The sequence below is a fragment of the Stylophora pistillata genome, chromosome 13, assembly GCF_964205215.1.
Source record: "Stylophora pistillata chromosome 13, jaStyPist1.2, whole genome shotgun sequence".
NCBI lineage: Eukaryota > Metazoa > Cnidaria > Anthozoa > Scleractinia > Pocilloporidae > Stylophora > Stylophora pistillata.
Window position 1 is genome coordinate 3,491,898 of NC_142531.1, and position 17,255 is coordinate 3,509,152.

The 17,255-nt window shown below is 40.5% G+C and overlaps 2 protein-coding genes across 3 annotated transcripts; both read right to left on the minus strand.

Annotated features, from left to right (window-relative positions):
- Nucleotides 1-130: 130 nt before the first annotated feature.
- LOC148717304 (uncharacterized) lies at nucleotides 131-3,266 on the minus strand. Its single transcript, XM_088744050.1, has 3 exons — nucleotides 2,799-3,266; nucleotides 2,558-2,591; nucleotides 131-2,482 (listed from the first exon to the last, which is right to left on the minus strand). The coding sequence occupies exons 1-3, from the start codon at nucleotides 3,147-3,149 to the stop codon at nucleotides 1,644-1,646; spliced, it is 1,224 nt and encodes a 407-aa protein (XP_088600176.1). The 5' UTR covers nucleotides 3,150-3,266; the 3' UTR covers nucleotides 131-1,643.
- An 8,922-nt stretch (nucleotides 3,267-12,188) lies between these two features.
- LOC148717305 (uncharacterized) lies at nucleotides 12,189-15,894 on the minus strand. Of its 2 annotated transcripts, XM_088743556.1 has the most exons (3): nucleotides 14,971-15,331; nucleotides 14,465-14,500; nucleotides 12,189-14,378 (listed from the first exon to the last, which is right to left on the minus strand). In XM_088743556.1, exons 1-3 carry the CDS (start codon nucleotides 15,314-15,316, stop codon nucleotides 13,522-13,524), a joined length of 1,239 nt encoding a protein of 412 aa, XP_088599682.1. In that variant the 5' UTR covers nucleotides 15,317-15,331; the 3' UTR covers nucleotides 12,189-13,521. The 2 variants fall into 2 exon arrangements, with proteins under 2 accessions (XP_088599682.1, XP_088599683.1); XM_088743557.1 differs by lacking the exons at nucleotides 14,465-14,500; nucleotides 14,971-15,331 and adding an exon at nucleotides 15,539-15,894 and having other exon boundaries at nucleotides 12,189-14,371.
- Nucleotides 15,895-17,255: the final 1,361 nt, after the last annotated feature.

Sequence of the window (17,255 nt, forward strand, 5' to 3'; positions counted from 1 at the left end):
ACCTCATAAAATACTTTCACCAAGTTTCAGTTTAAATTTCGTACTCCGAATCGATCACACGGATTAAAGCACGGATACCCTCCAATTCTCAGCAAAGGAAATCCGCCATCTCATCAAGAACCCCGCTATTCACCATCAAGATACGTTTTTCTTTTCTTTTACACTTTCACAGACCATTTTATTGCGCAATTAACAATTATTACAATTATAATAATTTCATCTCAACCTGGGCCACACATACTTGCATTGCTGACACAATATTTTTGACGTATTAATCATTACAAGGAATTATTCCCATACCAAGCCATCTAAATTAACAAATACAGTACCTTTAAGCGGTGGTAATAATTGTGTAGAAGTCATTATTTGTGGGGGTTCTAATGCATAGGCCAAAATACATGCTATGAGAACCATTGTCGGAGAGGAGAACCAAAAAAATCCAAGTCAGGGCAAATGAAGTATGAAAACCCAGCAAGTCAAAACAGAAGCATTTAACCTAGACCTTGCGAGGTTCAATGTTTCTGGTGAAAAACGTTTGCTCTTTAGAAGCTTTATTGACTAGTAGTATGCAGCTCAAGTCTAAGTATTATTCCTTTTCCTTTTGTCCCTTTTAGGAGTGAATCTGAAAAACTTAACAATTATTCGCCGAAGGCGAGGTGAATATCGTCGAATAATCCCCAAGACGAAGTCGAGGGGATTATTCGACAATACTCACCGGACCTGAGGCGAATAATTGTTTTAGTATAATTTCAGTGCTGAACAACAGAGAAATTTCTAAAATCATAACATTTTAGCAACATTTATTCACATTTTATTTTAACATTTTATATAAACCGCGTGGACCGGTTTATATAGCGTCATCTAAGGAACCGCTCGACCAATCAGATTGCTGGAAACTTTGCTCAGCTCTGAAATTATAATAAAAGGTATTAGAGTTGCTAACAGTAGGTAATGATTATGATTTAATATCCCCCTAACATCTGAGTGTGTATACAACACTAAGGATTTTTCAATCCCTCAACGGTGAGATTTTTTGCTTTTACACTTATGTCCATCCACAAGCTGTTATCTCTGAGGTCTCATAATGCTGTAGAATAGTTTTTCAGCTAGGTAAGAACTTGGATCACTTATATTAGCTTTCGGCTTGTGATTTATAAGCTTTCCGAGTGTTCTTATAACATCCCAAGTGGCTTCATTACATTATAAAGTCCGAAAAAATGCGTTCTATTGCTTCTATGACATAACTAGTTACATGCCGGCTTTATAATCTGGTAAAGCATCGGCTTGGAAACTAAATTGACCAATCAGACGATACGTACTATGTTCATTACGTTATAAGAGGTAATAATAACCTAACTATCGACTGTGTCAGCACTCGCCAAGTACTCTTAATCTTGTACCATTATCATGTGAACATAATGGCAATGTTCAGTGACTTCTAATTGGCCCTCCACTATGAACAATATAGGAGTGCGACAGTTTATGAACAAGTTCACCCTGACTATCGTAACTTGCAACTAGCAGGCGAGAAATATTTCTTCGAGCCACAAAAGGAACTGAAAATAAATATTTGAATCCTAATCTAGAAATTATGTACACAAGGTCAATTCAATATGACGAGCAAGAACAGTATCGAATCTGCTTTAATCTTCTAATGTGACGATAACTTTTCCATCCCCTTTGTTCACACCCGCCATGTTCTCTTTATTCGCACCGATATTATACGATCCCCCTCCCCCTGCCACACCACCTGTTTTATCCCCCACAACTCCCCCACCAGAATATCCACCCCCTCCACCACCAATATTAAAACCACAACCTCCTCCACCAAATCCCCCAATAGACATTGGACATTCTCCCCCAATTCCACCTGTAGTAAAACTCGAAGATGATGTCAAACCGCCTCTCCCGTCGCCATTAAGCCCAGCTCCCCCTCCTGATAAGAGACCAGGATCCACACTTCCCGTTTTCACATTACACTGCTGTCCACCGGTCCCTCCCGTTCCACCACATCTGGTACCGTTCTCTGTCGCTTGGCCAGGGTCACCGTCTTTGTACTGCTCAATTGGTATTCCCCCACCCCCACCCCCTCCCCCGCCAGCAATTATTAGGGGAGTATCATTTGAAAAAGTCACAAAACTTCCGCCACCTCCACCCCCGGGTCTTTGACTGAAGCATGTACTGTGATTACCCTCCTGACCCACAAGGATTTTAAGACGATTTCCTCTGTGAAGTTTAAAAGATCCCTTTATTTTGGCCCCTAAACCACCAATCGTCCATGAACTCTCGTTGTAATTTGTCCCATTAGCGCCTGAGGCACCGGACACTTCGATGACGTAGTTTCCGGTTACGGGAATACTCCATATTTGGATGCCACTCCTCAAAGTTACTTTGCCTTCTAGTAGTGTTCCTACATACCCGGATGTACTTGTCGGTCCAGTTCTTCCTCTACCATTCAGGGTGGTGAAAACATACTGGATCTCTGAGACGATAAAGGAAATTCGTTAATGGTGTTCAAAGGGAAATAATTTGTTTCCTGGTGAATTTATAGCCTTACCTCTTGATAATCCTAAGTCTTGAGAGACTGTAGCCTATGGAAAAGAGAAGAACTTATAATTTTCTAGTACAAGGAAAAAATGTTAAAGCTCTCTAATTCACTAAGAAACAAAGGCTAAGTAATGATATAAAAAAGGAGTATGTGTTCTTATTTTGTCAATCACTACAATTATGAACATGTTTGGTACAAACTATTTGTAGTTCAAATTGCCCTACAAACTCAAAACGAGCGCTGTACTCACACTGATATTCAGCAGCTGATGAAACGAATGTCCTTTCTTGGGAAACAAAATGTTTTTGTCCATGATCCTGCCAGCATTAGATGTTTCCTTGTTCAACTCACATAGTCCGTTTTTAATATTCTCGAAATTGAAAGACATACAGTTTGGACGCGCTAAGCATTGCTGAGCGCATGCAAAAACATCAGAAGTTCGCTGACAATGAATAACATTTCCGATGAGCACGTAACCATCTGTCGAGCTGATTATTGATGAGCGACTCATAGCTGTTCTTATGATTACCATTCTGACAGGGGTGGGGTGGATCATTAAAATGATCAGAGTAATGATGAACAGTGTGATATAAGATATCATGACTTGTGATCTCGTCTAGCTGGGAAAGAAAAATTCAAAATGCAATGGCAGTTATTACAATACCGATTAGATTGGGGAATTAGTTGAATATCGGTTAAGTATATAGTAAAGATATAATGTTTTCTTCAAAAGTCTCTCTACACTGGTCACTGAAAACACGAAAAGTTAAGGAAACCGAGGAGTGAATTCAGAGTCCTTCCAAATCGCGGAGAATCTCTCGACAAAACTCATAACTTCTCTTAGATGATGTGGTTTAAAAACCAAGAACACTGTGGAGCCAAGCGCGATGTTTTTGAGACGGAAACGGCAGCCTTGATTGCGTAATTCTTTATTAAATATCCAGATATTTTGCTTGAAGAGTTTGATTTGAAATCTGTATACAAATGGAACGAATTTATTAGATCAAAGCACCGGAAAAACCGAGTATATTACACTGTCGCATTCCCTAAAAAGTAATTATCGTTCTGGCTCAAAAGTCTTCATCAACATTCAAATCTGATGATATTCCTTTAAGACGTTTATTACTCGCTCTGTTTGCGTAGCTTGGATTTTGTTACCCTGAGCTGATTTTTTGTGATACACTAAGTTAATTTCAACTCCGTGAAACAAAACAATCATCACTCCCGGCCTTGAGGATAAAATGAATTATAAGATTTAAATTTCCGGCTCTTACAAAAAGTTGCTGTTGTTACATCATGATCCCCCTTACCTTCTTGTCCAATCTTTTGTCAAACGCTCCACTTGTAAATTTGGACGCAGGAGTTTCAATTTAATACCCCAAACAGGAATATCTGAATTGAGAAAACACAGCATGATTGGGTTTACCTTCTGTCACCCCACAACTTGATCTAAAGTGGGTTTAATTGTTGTAAAACCGTAAAGAACCAAACATCTAGTATGTAACTTAGAAACACTGACTTCCCCGAAAACATTTCTCATGCCGAAAATGTTGGTAGAGGTACATTTATTTATTTTTCAGATGGCAGATAGCTGTCATTTTAATTGTTCCAAACCTGAATTGCAATGATTTTCAAAGTAATTGTTCCGATCGCAAATGTGGGTACACCATGAGATGAAGAAATTCCGCTCAATTATTACAATTATTATTTTCAGCAATCAGCTGAAAGGGCAATCAAAATTTGCCATCAGCTTTTTGGCGATTAAAAACAAAAAAACCCAGAGTGGACAATTTTTAGATATGATGCACCTAACACTGAGGTTGCTCATCCTGGAAAGAGCATTCTTTTGAGGCCAAGTGATGTAGAGATTAAGGATTTTATAAGGCTGTGGAAGGGTAACTGGATAATTCTCACAACAAGTTAGGCGGGGTCTAACGGCTGATTTATTTGAGTATGTGATTGTAGAGGTTACTCAAGATAAATGATGTCGATCGTTTTTATTGTTTTTAGTCTGTCTTATCTTTTGTTTCGTTTGTTTCTAAAGAAAGGTGAAATTTTCGTAACCACGGTAGTATTAATACCATCAGGAACGAATTCGAATATGTTTTTCCAGCTGAAATCTGAAATCGCATACTGTTCAACAGATACTGACCTCAAAAACTTATCTTTATTCTAAACAATTTCTTAGTATTTTCATCTGTTAACTACTTAGTTATTACTGTTGACAAAATGCATGCTTTAATACCCGTTCAGCCACACTCACTGCACTCACCCTCTAGTTATTACACGTCACCTTTCAGAGACTAAGCTTGGTGCCAGAGTTCTAAGGATTGCAGCTCCTGAAATATTATGCTCCATAGCTAAAATTATAAATCACTGTATTGAAACTTGTACATTTCCCTCACAATGGTAAATAGTAAAGGTTAAACCTCTATTCGAGAATCAAGGAAACAAACAAGATATTCAAAACTACCGTCCTATTAGTATTTTGCCTATTCTTTCTAAAGTCTTTGAAAGACGCATCTCAATGCTGTGAACACCTACGTAACAGAAAATTCACTTTTATACCGCTTCCAATCAGGGTTCCGTAAAGACCACTCCACTGATACTGCTTTGTTGTTTCTTCTGGACCAAGTTCTTCTTGACCTTGATAAGAACAACTTCAGCGGCTTAGTTTTTGTGGACTATAGCAAGGCATTCGACTTGATCAATCATGACATTCTCCAGGTAAAGTTAAGATCATATGGATTTCCAGATAATGTTGTAAAGCTATTGCAGAGCTATCGACTCAATCGCAAACAGTGTGTTACTGTAAATAACTCGACTTCGTCACAACGTATGCTAACCAATGGAGTTCCTCAAGATAGCATATTAGGACCTCTACTCTCTTTAATTTTCGTCAACGATCTTCCCGAAGCTGTTGGATCGGACTCAACTATTCATGTTTACGCGGATGACACCACATTTAAAGCCAGCGCTAATATCGATAACGCACCTTTGGAATTGGAACGACGTCTGTAAGAATACATGGATAAACTAAGTAAATGGTCTAGCGAAAATGGGATGGTCCTAAATGCCGTTAAAACCAAAGCATTACTTATCACCGGAAAAAGGCTACATTCATCGTTAGCTGATGGCAATCACCTGTCAGTGACCCTTGATGGGGCCGAAATAGAATAAGTAACTTCCTATAAATTGCTTGGTGTAACACTCGATCAAGATCTTACATTTAGTGACCACATTTCTAGCCTAAAGGCCAAGCTTTCTCAGCGTATTGGTTTATTGAAAAAGATAAAGAGATACCTTCCAATAAAGGAAGACTCTTATACTATAACGCCTTGATTAAACCCGTCCTTATGTACAGGAGGATGGTTTGGAATATCTGTGACGCTAAAGAACTCCACTGTCTCCTAAGGTTACAGAAAAGGGCTGCCCGAGTAATTCTTGGAGTGGACTCTTATTCTAGAAGTGTTGTAAACTTTAGTAAACTAGGCTGGTTGCCTTATTTTGATGAAATCAAGTTAAATAAATGTACAATGATTGTTAAGAACCTTAAAGGCGATGTTCCGATTTACATCAGAGACTTGCTCAAGACGAACAGTTCTGTACACAATAGATCTACTAGACATGGCAATTTAAATTTAGTGTGTCCCAAATACCTAAGAAATAACGATGGTGGCAAGGCATTCAGTGTTGACGCAGTTAAGTTATGGAACAGCCTTCCCCATGATATCAAAAATAAGCCTAGTGTAAAAGTATTCAAAACAGCTGTGAAAAAGCATCTTATAAGCTCATATAAAAACCTGGACAACTTTGAAACAATATTAAGCAATAGTACATTATCTAATTTTAATATTTTATAAATTAATTTTATCTTTCTCAATATTTTTAATCTATCCTGCTACTTCTATTATAGAATTTTGTAATTATTCATATATTTATTTATTTATCAGTTTTTTGTAATGTTGTATAATCTAGTTAGAGGGCCACAGGTTAGTCAGCTATACAGCTGTTACGTATCCCCCTCTATAAATAAAGTCCTTACTTACTTACTTCACTCATAAACGAGACGAACATTGAACTTCTTCAGCCTGATATAACCTTTTAAGCTTGAGGGTTACATCTTTGATTGGCAAACTAAACGAAATGCTCTGAACGAATTTACAACTAAATATTTAGGGAAGTAGAAAGGACCTTTGTGAATTATAATTTAAGAATTAAAGTATTCGGGAATGTTGTCTTCGTGGGGTGTGTCCTATGTTACCAGGTTCATTTACAAGATTTTCATCATGGAGATTAGAGGTTCTATAGATTGTTGGCACATATACAGTAATTTTATTAGTTTAGTTAGTTCTTCAAAGTGATCATCATCTTTCCGTCGTCTTTGTTAACACCTGCCTTGTTGTGTTGATTTGTAGCGTTATTAAACGAACCCCCTCCCCTGACACACCACCTGAGCTAGTTCTCACAACTCCCCCTCCAGAATCCCCACCCCCTCCCCCACCAGCCACAAAGCCGAAGCTTCCACCACCGAATCCTCCTTTGGATACTAAATATGAGCCCCTAACTCCGCCGTAAATGAAATTCAACGAACTGTGCCTTTCAGCCCCGCTCTTCCTCCAGCTAAGTTACTGTAGTCCACACGCTCTGTATCAGTGTTACAAGGTTAGCCACCATTCCCTCCCGTCCCACCACATCTGGTGCCGTTCCGGCTGTCGCCTGACCGAGATCACCGTCTTCAAATTGCTTTTCCGGTGTCCCTCCACCCCTTCCCCCACCGGCAATAATTAGTGGAGTGTCATCTAAGAGAGTCACAAAAGTGCCGCTACCCCCACCCTCTGGCCTATCACCGAAGTCTGTAGTACGATGACCCTCCTGACCGACGAAATTTTGAAATGTGATTGTAAATAATCGAGTTTTCCTCGTTGTCTTTCCGACGAAGGACCACGGAGGTCCACCGCTCGAAAAGGCAGATTTTCAAAACTCGCCTTGTTGGTGTGCTGACACTGCTAAACTTCTGGTGCCCACTGACGCAGCACAATAATTTTTCTGGAAACTTGTCACCTTGAACAAAATGTAGTTTTATACCATAGTTTCCTAATTCAGTTGGGTTCGGCAGCTCACTACCTAGAGATAGGCTAACTTAAACGTGGTTTTACTAACCATAACATTAAACAACTGAGCAAAGATATAACCAGGCATAGGTAGAAGGAACGCAGTATCATCTTCAGCACTGCCTATTCCTTTATCGTTCAGTTCACATATCATATTTCCTTTCTTTTCCCCGTAATTCACTGAGCGGCAGAGCGGCCGGACTGTTTTCCAGGTAGAGATGGGCGCAGAATTAAACACTGGTCGCCTTCTGACGATGTATGACATGGCCGGTTGGGTAATAATCTTCCACAGTTTGATATTAGCTTAAATGAACGTAATATCTTGCACAAAAACCCAAAGGAGCTGTTTCGAAATTTGAAAACAAAGCCTTATACTTCAGCTTCGGCTTTCCGCCATAAAAATGGTGACTTTGTCTGCTTTTGATTAAGATATTAGTGTTAGCCTTTTACTTACTTAGCTAGTCTTCTTCTCATTTAAATAATGGATAAACTAAATACACGACCCCTCAAGCTGTTAGCTTTAATTATTATCGTGTTTAAATAAAGGTCTTATCTCAAGTCATAGTTTACCACCGAAGCCTTTTTTACAAAACTGTCTTTGAGTAAAGCGGAACGTTTGAATGCTGAGCAGAAGTTTATTGTGAAGACTTTTGTGCCATCGACTTTTCAGTTCGAAATGTAAAAGTTTTTGTAACGCGAACGTTCAGTAACCTGTTGCTACAAGAAATAGGGACCAAAGGCGCAGACAAGAAGGGTGGAATTGTTCAAAAATAATTAACTGCCTTTCTTTCGCTTTTACAGCCTAATTCCTTCTAGCCTTTGAAGCTCACTACTACCGGACTTGAGGATGCCTGAATTAAAGAAAGGAAGTGTTTTCATAGGAGGTTCGAAGGCTGCTCGATTTTTGTTAAGGTTCAGTTCCTAACAAGCGAAATCTATAACGAGTTGTAAAGTGGTCAAGGCTTTTAAGTGGTGTACTTCAAAGCATTACAACTCTCAAGTGGCTATTCTTGACGAATGCATTTCAGGAACTGAGAGCCCACGTTTTCCTCTGCTTGCTCTGAGTAAGTATTCAAATCAGTGATGGAAAAGTGTTTTGGGAGGACGCTCCAATTCTGTTTCTGCTTCGCGCTGGCTGAAGACTGGTTGCCTCTTCCACGAATAGCGCAAGTCTTTAGCCGAACAGCAACTGATAGTTTTGACTACGTTTTCACACACCTTTGAGTACAGGGGGCCCAGACAAGCAACGAGTCTGATTGTTTATTCGAAATATAAAGGAATGTATGGGAGAATATTGAAGAGTCTCAATATCGTAAACTTATATCATGAAATGTCTCAGTTAAGCTCAAAAAATAAATGTAAACCTACCTCATTTGCTGTGTAGTGTCGTTTCTGTGGCTCTAAATGGCGAATTTGAGCGATTTGGTGGGTTTTGTGTCGACTGTTACTATACGTTATGAGAAGGAGACAAGGGTGGAAAGCTCATTTTCGACCGCTCTAGTGCGAATCGCCCGCTTCCAAATCGAAAACCTTATAAACTGAAAGGTTGACGCTTCTTCTCGTCGCATTCAATCGAAGATCCATTCAAAATCCAAGCGCTAACCGCAAAAACATTTTCGAGAAATGCAGCTTTCGAAGCGATCAGCATCCGCAGCCCCGATAAATGTAAATCTACCTCAAGGAGCAACCGTCACGCTGTTTGCCCCACGCTGATTGGATGATGCTAAACAATGCCCGATTACAAATGCCTCATGTGGGAGGGGAGTCAGGATCATATTCACTCCAGCGATTCATCTACTGACTGGCCTGTTGTAAGATTTATGTCGCGTGAAGGAAACCCGACACGACGGCTCACATCAGGCTAGTCAGTAGATGAATCGCTGGAGTGAAAATGCCCCTGACTCCCCTCCCACATGAGGCATTTGTAATCGGGCATTGTTTAGCATCATCCAATCAGCGTGGGGCAAACAGCGTGACGGTTACTCCTTGGCACACGAAATCGGGGCCGCGGATGCTGATCGCTTCGAAAGCTGCATTTCTCGAAAATGTTTTGGCGGTTAGTGCTTGGATTTTGAATGGATCTTCGATTGAATGCGACGAGAAGAAGCGTCAACCTTTCATTTTATCTGGTTTTTGATTTGGAAGCCGGGCGACTCTTATTTCTGGGTGAAAATCGGCTTCGCGCTAGAGTGGTCGAAAATGAGCTTTCCACCCTTGTCTCCTTCTCATAACGTAACAGTCGAAGCAAAACCCACCAAATCGCTCAAATTCACCATTGAGAGCCACGGAAAAGACAATACACAGCAAGTGAGGTAGGTTTATATTTATTTTGAGCTTTAACTGAGACATTTCATGATATAAGTTTACGATAATAAGACTCTTCAATATTCTCCCATACATTCATTTAGTAGATTTTTTTTTTTTTCAGGTCTGATTTTCGCTATTGCTTAAATAGCGCTATTGCTTAAATAGCGCTATCTACTGCGAGGATCGTGCATCATATGTATCTAATACCGCAGTACAAAATATATGAACTTCATATATTTCATTGTATCTCATTTATCACTTTCACGGGTTTATTACGAATCAACTTAACAGCCTGCTCCCAGTTGGCTTGTTAGCTCAATTGGTAGAGCGCTGCACTAGTATCGCAAAGGTCAGTGGTTCGAATCCCGTTCAGGCCTGATTTTTTTCTAATTTATTATCTAATACCGCAGTACAAAATATATGAACTTCATATATTTCATTGTATCTCACATTCATTTATATTTCGAATAAACAACCAGACTCGTCGCTTTTCTGGGCCCCGCGTGCTTTGAGTCCGACTTTTACGATAATAATTGCATGTATTTAAAAATGATAGCAGTCTAAGACTAGGTTTACACTAGAGAAAATTGTTCCGGATTCGTGATGAATCCGAAATGTTTGGGTACCGGATTGATTTTGCCGTTTACACGAAAGTGGACGAATCCGAAATAAAAACTCACCGGTTTGGTCGTGTCTCCGGAGATTTTGAATCTGGAATTTAAAGTGGGAACTCTGAATCCGATAACTTTTGAATCCGGAAAGTTTTGTCGTGTAACCGCTTTTTTTCTCGAATCCGGATATAATTTCCGCCTGCAATCTTTTGAGTTTGCGGTGAAACCAAAATGGAGGATCCGTTGCTAACATTGCTGGCGGTCTCCGGCTGCCTAATCTTCTTGCAGGTTCAGGCGATAAATTTTATCATGTATACCGCAGTATTTCTGAGGAAACGCAAGTTATTATTGCAAGGAAGTTAAACGTCAGCCACACTTAATCGCCGACGATGTAGATGGCTTGGCATCTGTCCAACTCAAGTTTGCCTCAGTGGCATCTGGATCTACTCTAGCCTTTTTCGGAGAAGGCATTTTCACTTTGTCGATCGAACCACGAAACAACACTGGGCTTGGAAACCATTCCATTTCAAATGTTCCCGGTTGTCGTTGTGTGTAAACGTTCAGGAATCCGAATATCCTTTCAGTGTAAACGCCTACGAATCCGAATACTCCAAAATTGATGAATCCGGAAACATTTACGAATCCGGAAAACTCTCCTTTAGTGTAAACCTAGTCTAAGAAGCGAAAATTACTTAATGTTTGGCTTGGTAATCCTACCCTTGTAATCGTCGTATTCCCGAGGTTGGATGAACAATATTGAGCAAGACAACCCTATTTGTCTTTGAGCAAACTTTCAGAAAGGGTTTTGACAGACTCATTAAACCGTCTCCTGACAGGCGTCGCCTAAAAGTAGTTTCAAATTAATTAAAACCATTTTGCGCCTCTATCATGAATGGCAAAGCGATTTCTTACATTTCTTAATCTATGTTGAACATATAAAATTTGGGGATAAAAAAAACCGAAGTCCGAAACGTTTCGTCTTGACTGAATAAAACTTCAAGACGACAGTTGAGAGAGAAACCATTGGACGTTTGATAATGAAAGATGCCAATATAGCCATTAGGTGTCAGAATAAGGGATAACCAGACCAAAGTGTCGTACGTTACTGATCTTAAATATTTTTTCCCAACCGGCTGTGGTGGGTACATCTTGAAAGTCTGCTGTTCGAAGTTAGATCCACAACTTATAACAATTGAATTGATATAGCCTGAACTATTTTAAAGAACACTCATGGTTCTTGATATTTTATTATTTCTTTCTTCTCTTACTTCAACTGTTTGTTTATTCTCTTACTTACCATGTTCTCGTTTGTTCCTATTTTTTGAATAACTGTCAGTGCTCCGCGGAAATTTTTCTTTGACACGAACCCCATATTTATAGTGTAATCAAACAAGGTAGAAAGCCATCTGTCCAGTTGCATTTCCTATCTCTAAGCATAGTTAATAGAGGGGACTATGCTCTAAGAGACGATGGTAACGTCATGGTGGACGTTTACCCTTTTAATTTTGGTTGATTAACCACCTGCTGGTGATTGACTGAAACAGTGCCTGCTGATAACGGCGCATATTTCTTTTCGTCGCTTAAGAACTGTACGAGAAGTGCCGGGAGTTTACCAAATTCAGAAGGGCATCGGTATTTCAATTAGAAGAGGCATTTGTGGAGAACCACCCATTTTTCGAATCTAGAAGAAAGTGTTTACGGGGCAATTTTATTTTTAAGTCGTTTAATTATTTGTATTTTCATTTCCGCCTCAAAATTCAACACTGAAATGGCTTGCTCTCCTGTGGAGCTGGACGAGACTAAGTGCGATCCACGCCACAATTCTGTTCGAATAAAATTTTAAAAAAGCAACAACAACAGCTGAAGCAACATAGTTGTCGACTATGGCATCCCTCACCATTGCTTTTAGAATGGGGATGATAACTCTGAGTTTGGTGATTTATCGGGAAAGGGGATATGTTGGTGTCCGCCATTCAATCATCATGACTAGCATTATCATAATTGTTATTATCATTATTGCAATTGTTGCTGTTGTTGTTGTTGTTGTTGTTTTCATTTTAAAAGATCATTCTGATAATGACACAGCTGACAGCATTTTGTACACACTCATTCAATCAATAACATGGTGGAAAGACACTGTAAGTCTATTAGATACAGATGTTCTGGGAATTACTGAACGGGAGCTCGGATAAACGGCTACTGAAAGCGCATTATTTAAGGTGGCCGGGGACATACCTACCCCGGAGAACTGTGAAATGTAGATCCTCTGAAAGGTGATCTCTTGGCATTTTGAGGGATAATTGTGGTTTGTTTTATGCCTTTGAAAACAATTTCTGTTTCGAGCTATTGTAAGCATCTACCATTTCCGCCGAGCTCTTTAGAAACCTCACGTGTTGGAATGTTTTTCATTTCATTTTACTGAGAGGGTTCGGCCGGACCACCTGAACTAATCCTGGATCCGCCCCAGGTCCCCCAGGGTAGGCAACTACTTTAATCTTTATAGAGGAAAAACAAAAAAGAGCACATTTCAACTTAGTTTGGCGAGTGTTTCACTACCAAGACGAAAAAGTTTGTGTTTGTAAACGACTGCACATTTTTCTGTCCATACCCAAATACTGATAAAGTTATCGTAACGCGTTTTCAGGTATACAGGTACATTCTGATTTAAAAAAAAACAAATACTTCCAAGATCGTTAGCGTGTGAGAGGAAAGCCTTGACGCTTAGATAAAATAGGGTTAACAACATAAAAGTATGTATATGGATATGGCCCAGGGATTCACAATCGGATAGGTACAGATGCTTTATTACTCCAGTCAGATAGTTGATAAAAAGTCTTCATACCACTGTGTGACTTATGCGGCAGAGTCAAGAGTTAACTCTTTCCAACAAATTAACTTTAAATGTGCAAAAGCTACTTTACAAATCCAGCGTTGGACAGGGTCAGTTCTTTAATGTGCACGTGATAATCACCTTTCCATCCCCTTTGTTAACACCTGCCTTGTTGTGTTGATTTGTACCGTTATTAAACGAGCCCCCTCCCCCTGCCACACCACCTGATAAAGTTCCCACAACTCCCCCACCGGAATACCCACCCCCTCCCCCACCAGCCCTAAAGCCAAAGCTTCCACCACCGAATCCTCCCTTGGATACTGGAGATATGCCCCCAACTCCGCCGTTAATAAAACTCAACGAACCCGTTATCGTTGGCCCACCTCCGCCTCCCCCTCCCCCGTTGCCCTTGAGCCCTGCTCCCCCTCCTGATAAGATATTGGAGTCTACATTCCCCGTGTTGGCGTTGCAAGGCTTCCCACCATTCCCTTCCGTCCCACCACATCTGGTGCCGTTCTCCGTCGCCTGACCGGGATCACCGTCTTCAAATTGCTTTTCCGGTGTCCCTCCACCCCCTCCCCCACCAGCAATAATTAGTGGAGTGTCATCTAAGAGGGTCACAAAAGTGCCGCCACCCCCACCCCCTGGTGCATCACCGAAGTCTGCACCATGGTGACCCTCTTGGCCTACAAGTATCTTAAGTTTGGTTCCTTCTGCAAGTGTGAAAGTTCCTCTCATCTTGGCTCCCAAGCCGCCAATCCTCCACTCGGACTGGTTCCAATTTGTACCATTGGCACCTGATGCACCAGATACTTCGATGACGTACCTTCCTGTCTCGGGAACACTCCAAATTTGGATGCCATTGCTTAAAGTGACTTTGCCGTCAAGTGATGTCCCCGCATACCCGGATGTACTATTCGGTCCAGTTTCTTCCACGCCTTCCAAGGTCGAAAAGGCGTATCTGTGCACTGGAACAAGGAATACATATTAAAGACACCATTAATTTAAATTGCATGGAGAGGTTAACAATATCATACTATAGAATTTGTCTCACCTCTTGGTTTTCCACTTGTAGGATCGGCAAATGAATCTTGCATTGAATGAAAGATTAGCCTTCTCAATTTTAAAGGTATGGGGCATCTAAAAGTGTTAAGTTGACAAGTCATTTGGTGATTACGGTGGAGTAAGACATTCTGTGTCCGTCTGGGGACTGCTTTTAAACGCATTTTGGTTTTTCGCTCCCACCCACTGACCGAGAGGGTCTGTCGCAGGAAACTGACACCCGGCCTTAATTCAATAAAACTTTTACAAGTGTAATTTACAGCTGTGGCTATTATTTTCAATCTCTAAAACAATAGATGCACTTGTAAATAACAATTGAAAAGTTCTATTGAATTGACCTCTGGATAACACCGCTGATTGTCCATTAACAAAAGCATCATTTTTTTCAGGGGTCGAAAGGGAAGCGATATAAGGTGGTAGGAATCAAAGGACTACCTCACGAAAAGCATAATTTATTGAACAACTTCGGCACTTTTGCCATAAATGAGAGAATTATACTCACGCTGATATTCACCAGCTGATGAAATGAATATCCTTTCTTTAGAGATAATTCATTTTTGTCTATGTTCATATCACAGTTAGACGTTTCTCTGTTTAACTCGCACACTCCATTTTTTGTATTTTGAAAATTGAACGACAGCCATTTTAGAAGCGCCAAGCACAGTTGTGCGCATGATAAAACGTCATGAGTCCGCTGTTTATGAATGACAAATCCCATGAGCACGTGACCCTCGGTAAAGGATGAGCGAATCTCAGCAGTTCTGACGAGTATCGTTGTTATAGGGGTGGGGTGAGTAATTGAAATGAACAGAATGAGAACAAGTCGTGTAGTTTCTGTTGCCATCTGAAAATTCTGTGATGTAAGGTGAAAATAAAAAAACTATTACGAGTTCAATCTATTCGCTCCGACGAAGGGCTAACGCTCGAAACGTCAGCTTTTGTTATCGTTACGGTGGCCAATTTGCCATTTCAACTTTGTTGATATATCCAAATTATTATGTAGTCTTAATACCCTAGTTTCCTAATTAGTTGGGTTCAGCAGACCATTACCTAGAGATAGGCTGACTTAAAGGTAGTTTTACTAACCATAAGATTAAACAACTGAGCAAAGATATAGCCAGGCAGAGGTAGAAGGAACGCAGTATCATCTTCAGCACTGCCTATTCCTTTATCGTTCAGTTCACATATCACATTGCCTTCCTTTTCCCCGTAATTCACTGAGCGGCATAGTGAACGGTTTTTCAGGCAGAGATGAGCGCAGGATAAAACACTGGTCGCCTCCTGACGATCTATGACATGGCCGGTTAGGTAATAACCTTCCACAGTTTGAATGAAAGATGAGCGGCCCTGCAGAGCTGGTGACAAACTCAGGCTGTACACTGCAGTGATCACTGCCAGTAGAATTATGAAGACGTTCATGTTCCAACCTGTGAAAAGCAAAATTGTTCTACATTGTTATTAACGTGAACCATGGAGGATCGATTGCCAATGTATTTTATACTTAAATTTTAATTTTGTATATCACAAATGCTGCAGCTTTTGAATTCAAATTGTCATCTCGCTCGTATAATCCATCCCCATCTGTCCGACTGATTTTTAAACGTCGCTTCTAAGGAAAAACTTTCAAAGCTCATTTTGAAATAATCGAGTTTTGCTCAAGTCATTTACCACCGAAGCCTTTTTTTTACAAAACTGTCTTTGTCTTTGACTAAAGCGGAACATTTGAAAGCTGAGCAGATGTTTATTGTGAAGAATTTTGTGCCATCGACTTTTCAGTTAGAAATGTAAAATTTTCTGTAATGCGAACGTTCACGAACCTGGTGCCACATCAATAGGGACCAAATGCGCAGACAAGAAGGGTGGAACTGTTCAAAAGTAATTAACTGCCTTTCTTTCGTTTTTACAGCCTAATTCCTTCAAGCCTTTGAAGCTCACTACTATCGGACTTAAGGATGCCTGAGTTAAGGAAAGGAAGTGTTTTCATGGAGGCGGACATTGGGGCCTCTGGGAAACCGCAAAACCGGAGAAAAAAACCTCCAAAACCGAAAAACCGACGAAAAAAGGCAGCAAAACCGAAAACCGCATGCAAACCTGACAAAACCGCTACATTTTTACCTTAAAGGGGTCAAAAAGGAAAAACCGAAAACCGCATCAGAGTTTTCGTGAAACCGAAAAGCGAACGCAACGTAAAATCCGTAAATCCCTCTGAACATCAAAACCGAGAAATCCGAACCTTTTTGGCCCAACAACCGAAAAACCGATCCAAGAAACAGTCAAAACCACAAAACCGAAAATCCCAAAGCCCCCCTCTTTATAGGAGGTTCGAAGGCTGCTCGACTTTTGTTAAGGTTCAGTTGCTAACAAGCGAAGTCTACAATGAGTTGTAGAGTGGTCAAGGCTTTTAAGTTGTGCACTTCAAAACATTACAACTCTCAATAATAATAATAGTAATAATAATAATAATAATAATAATAATAATAGGTAAGGTCTGTTTACGAGCCTAGTGGCCCATTAGGCCGGTGCTTAACTCCGGTTTCTGTAGCATAAAGCGACTAGGAGTATTTTTACTACCCCCTGGATGGGATGCCAATCCTTCGCAGGGTTACCCTCAGCATTAAATTGCCGGTACCCATTTATACACCTGGGTGAAGAGAGGCACTGTGAGAGTAAAGTGTCTTGCCTAAGAACACAACACAATGTCCCGGACAGGGCTCGAACCCGGACCACTCGATACGGAATCGAGCGCGCTAACCATGAGGCCACCGCGCCTCCACAAGTGGCTA

Coding starts and splice junctions, on each gene's coding strand:
- LOC148717304 (XM_088744050.1), bottom strand. CDS start 3,149: ATGATATCTTATATCACACTGTTCATCATTACTCTGATCATTTTAATG. Junction 2,592..2,798: donor ATCAGCTGCTGAATATCAGT/GTGAGTACAGCG, acceptor TCTTTTCCATAG/GCTACAGTCTCTCAAGACTT. Junction 2,483..2,557: donor AGACTTAGGATTATCAAGAG/GTAAGGCTATAA, acceptor TTATCGTCTCAG/AGATCCAGTATGTTTTCACC.
- LOC148717305 (XM_088743556.1), bottom strand. CDS start 15,316: ATGGCAACAGAAACTACACGACTTGTTCTCATTCTGTTCATTTCAATT. Junction 14,501..14,970: donor GCTGGTGAATATCAGCGTGA/GTATAATTCTCT, acceptor ATTCAATGCAAG/ATTCATTTGCCGATCCTACA. Junction 14,379..14,464: donor TACAAGTGGAAAACCAAGAG/GTGAGACAAATT, acceptor TCCTTGTTCCAG/TGCACAGATACGCCTTTTCG.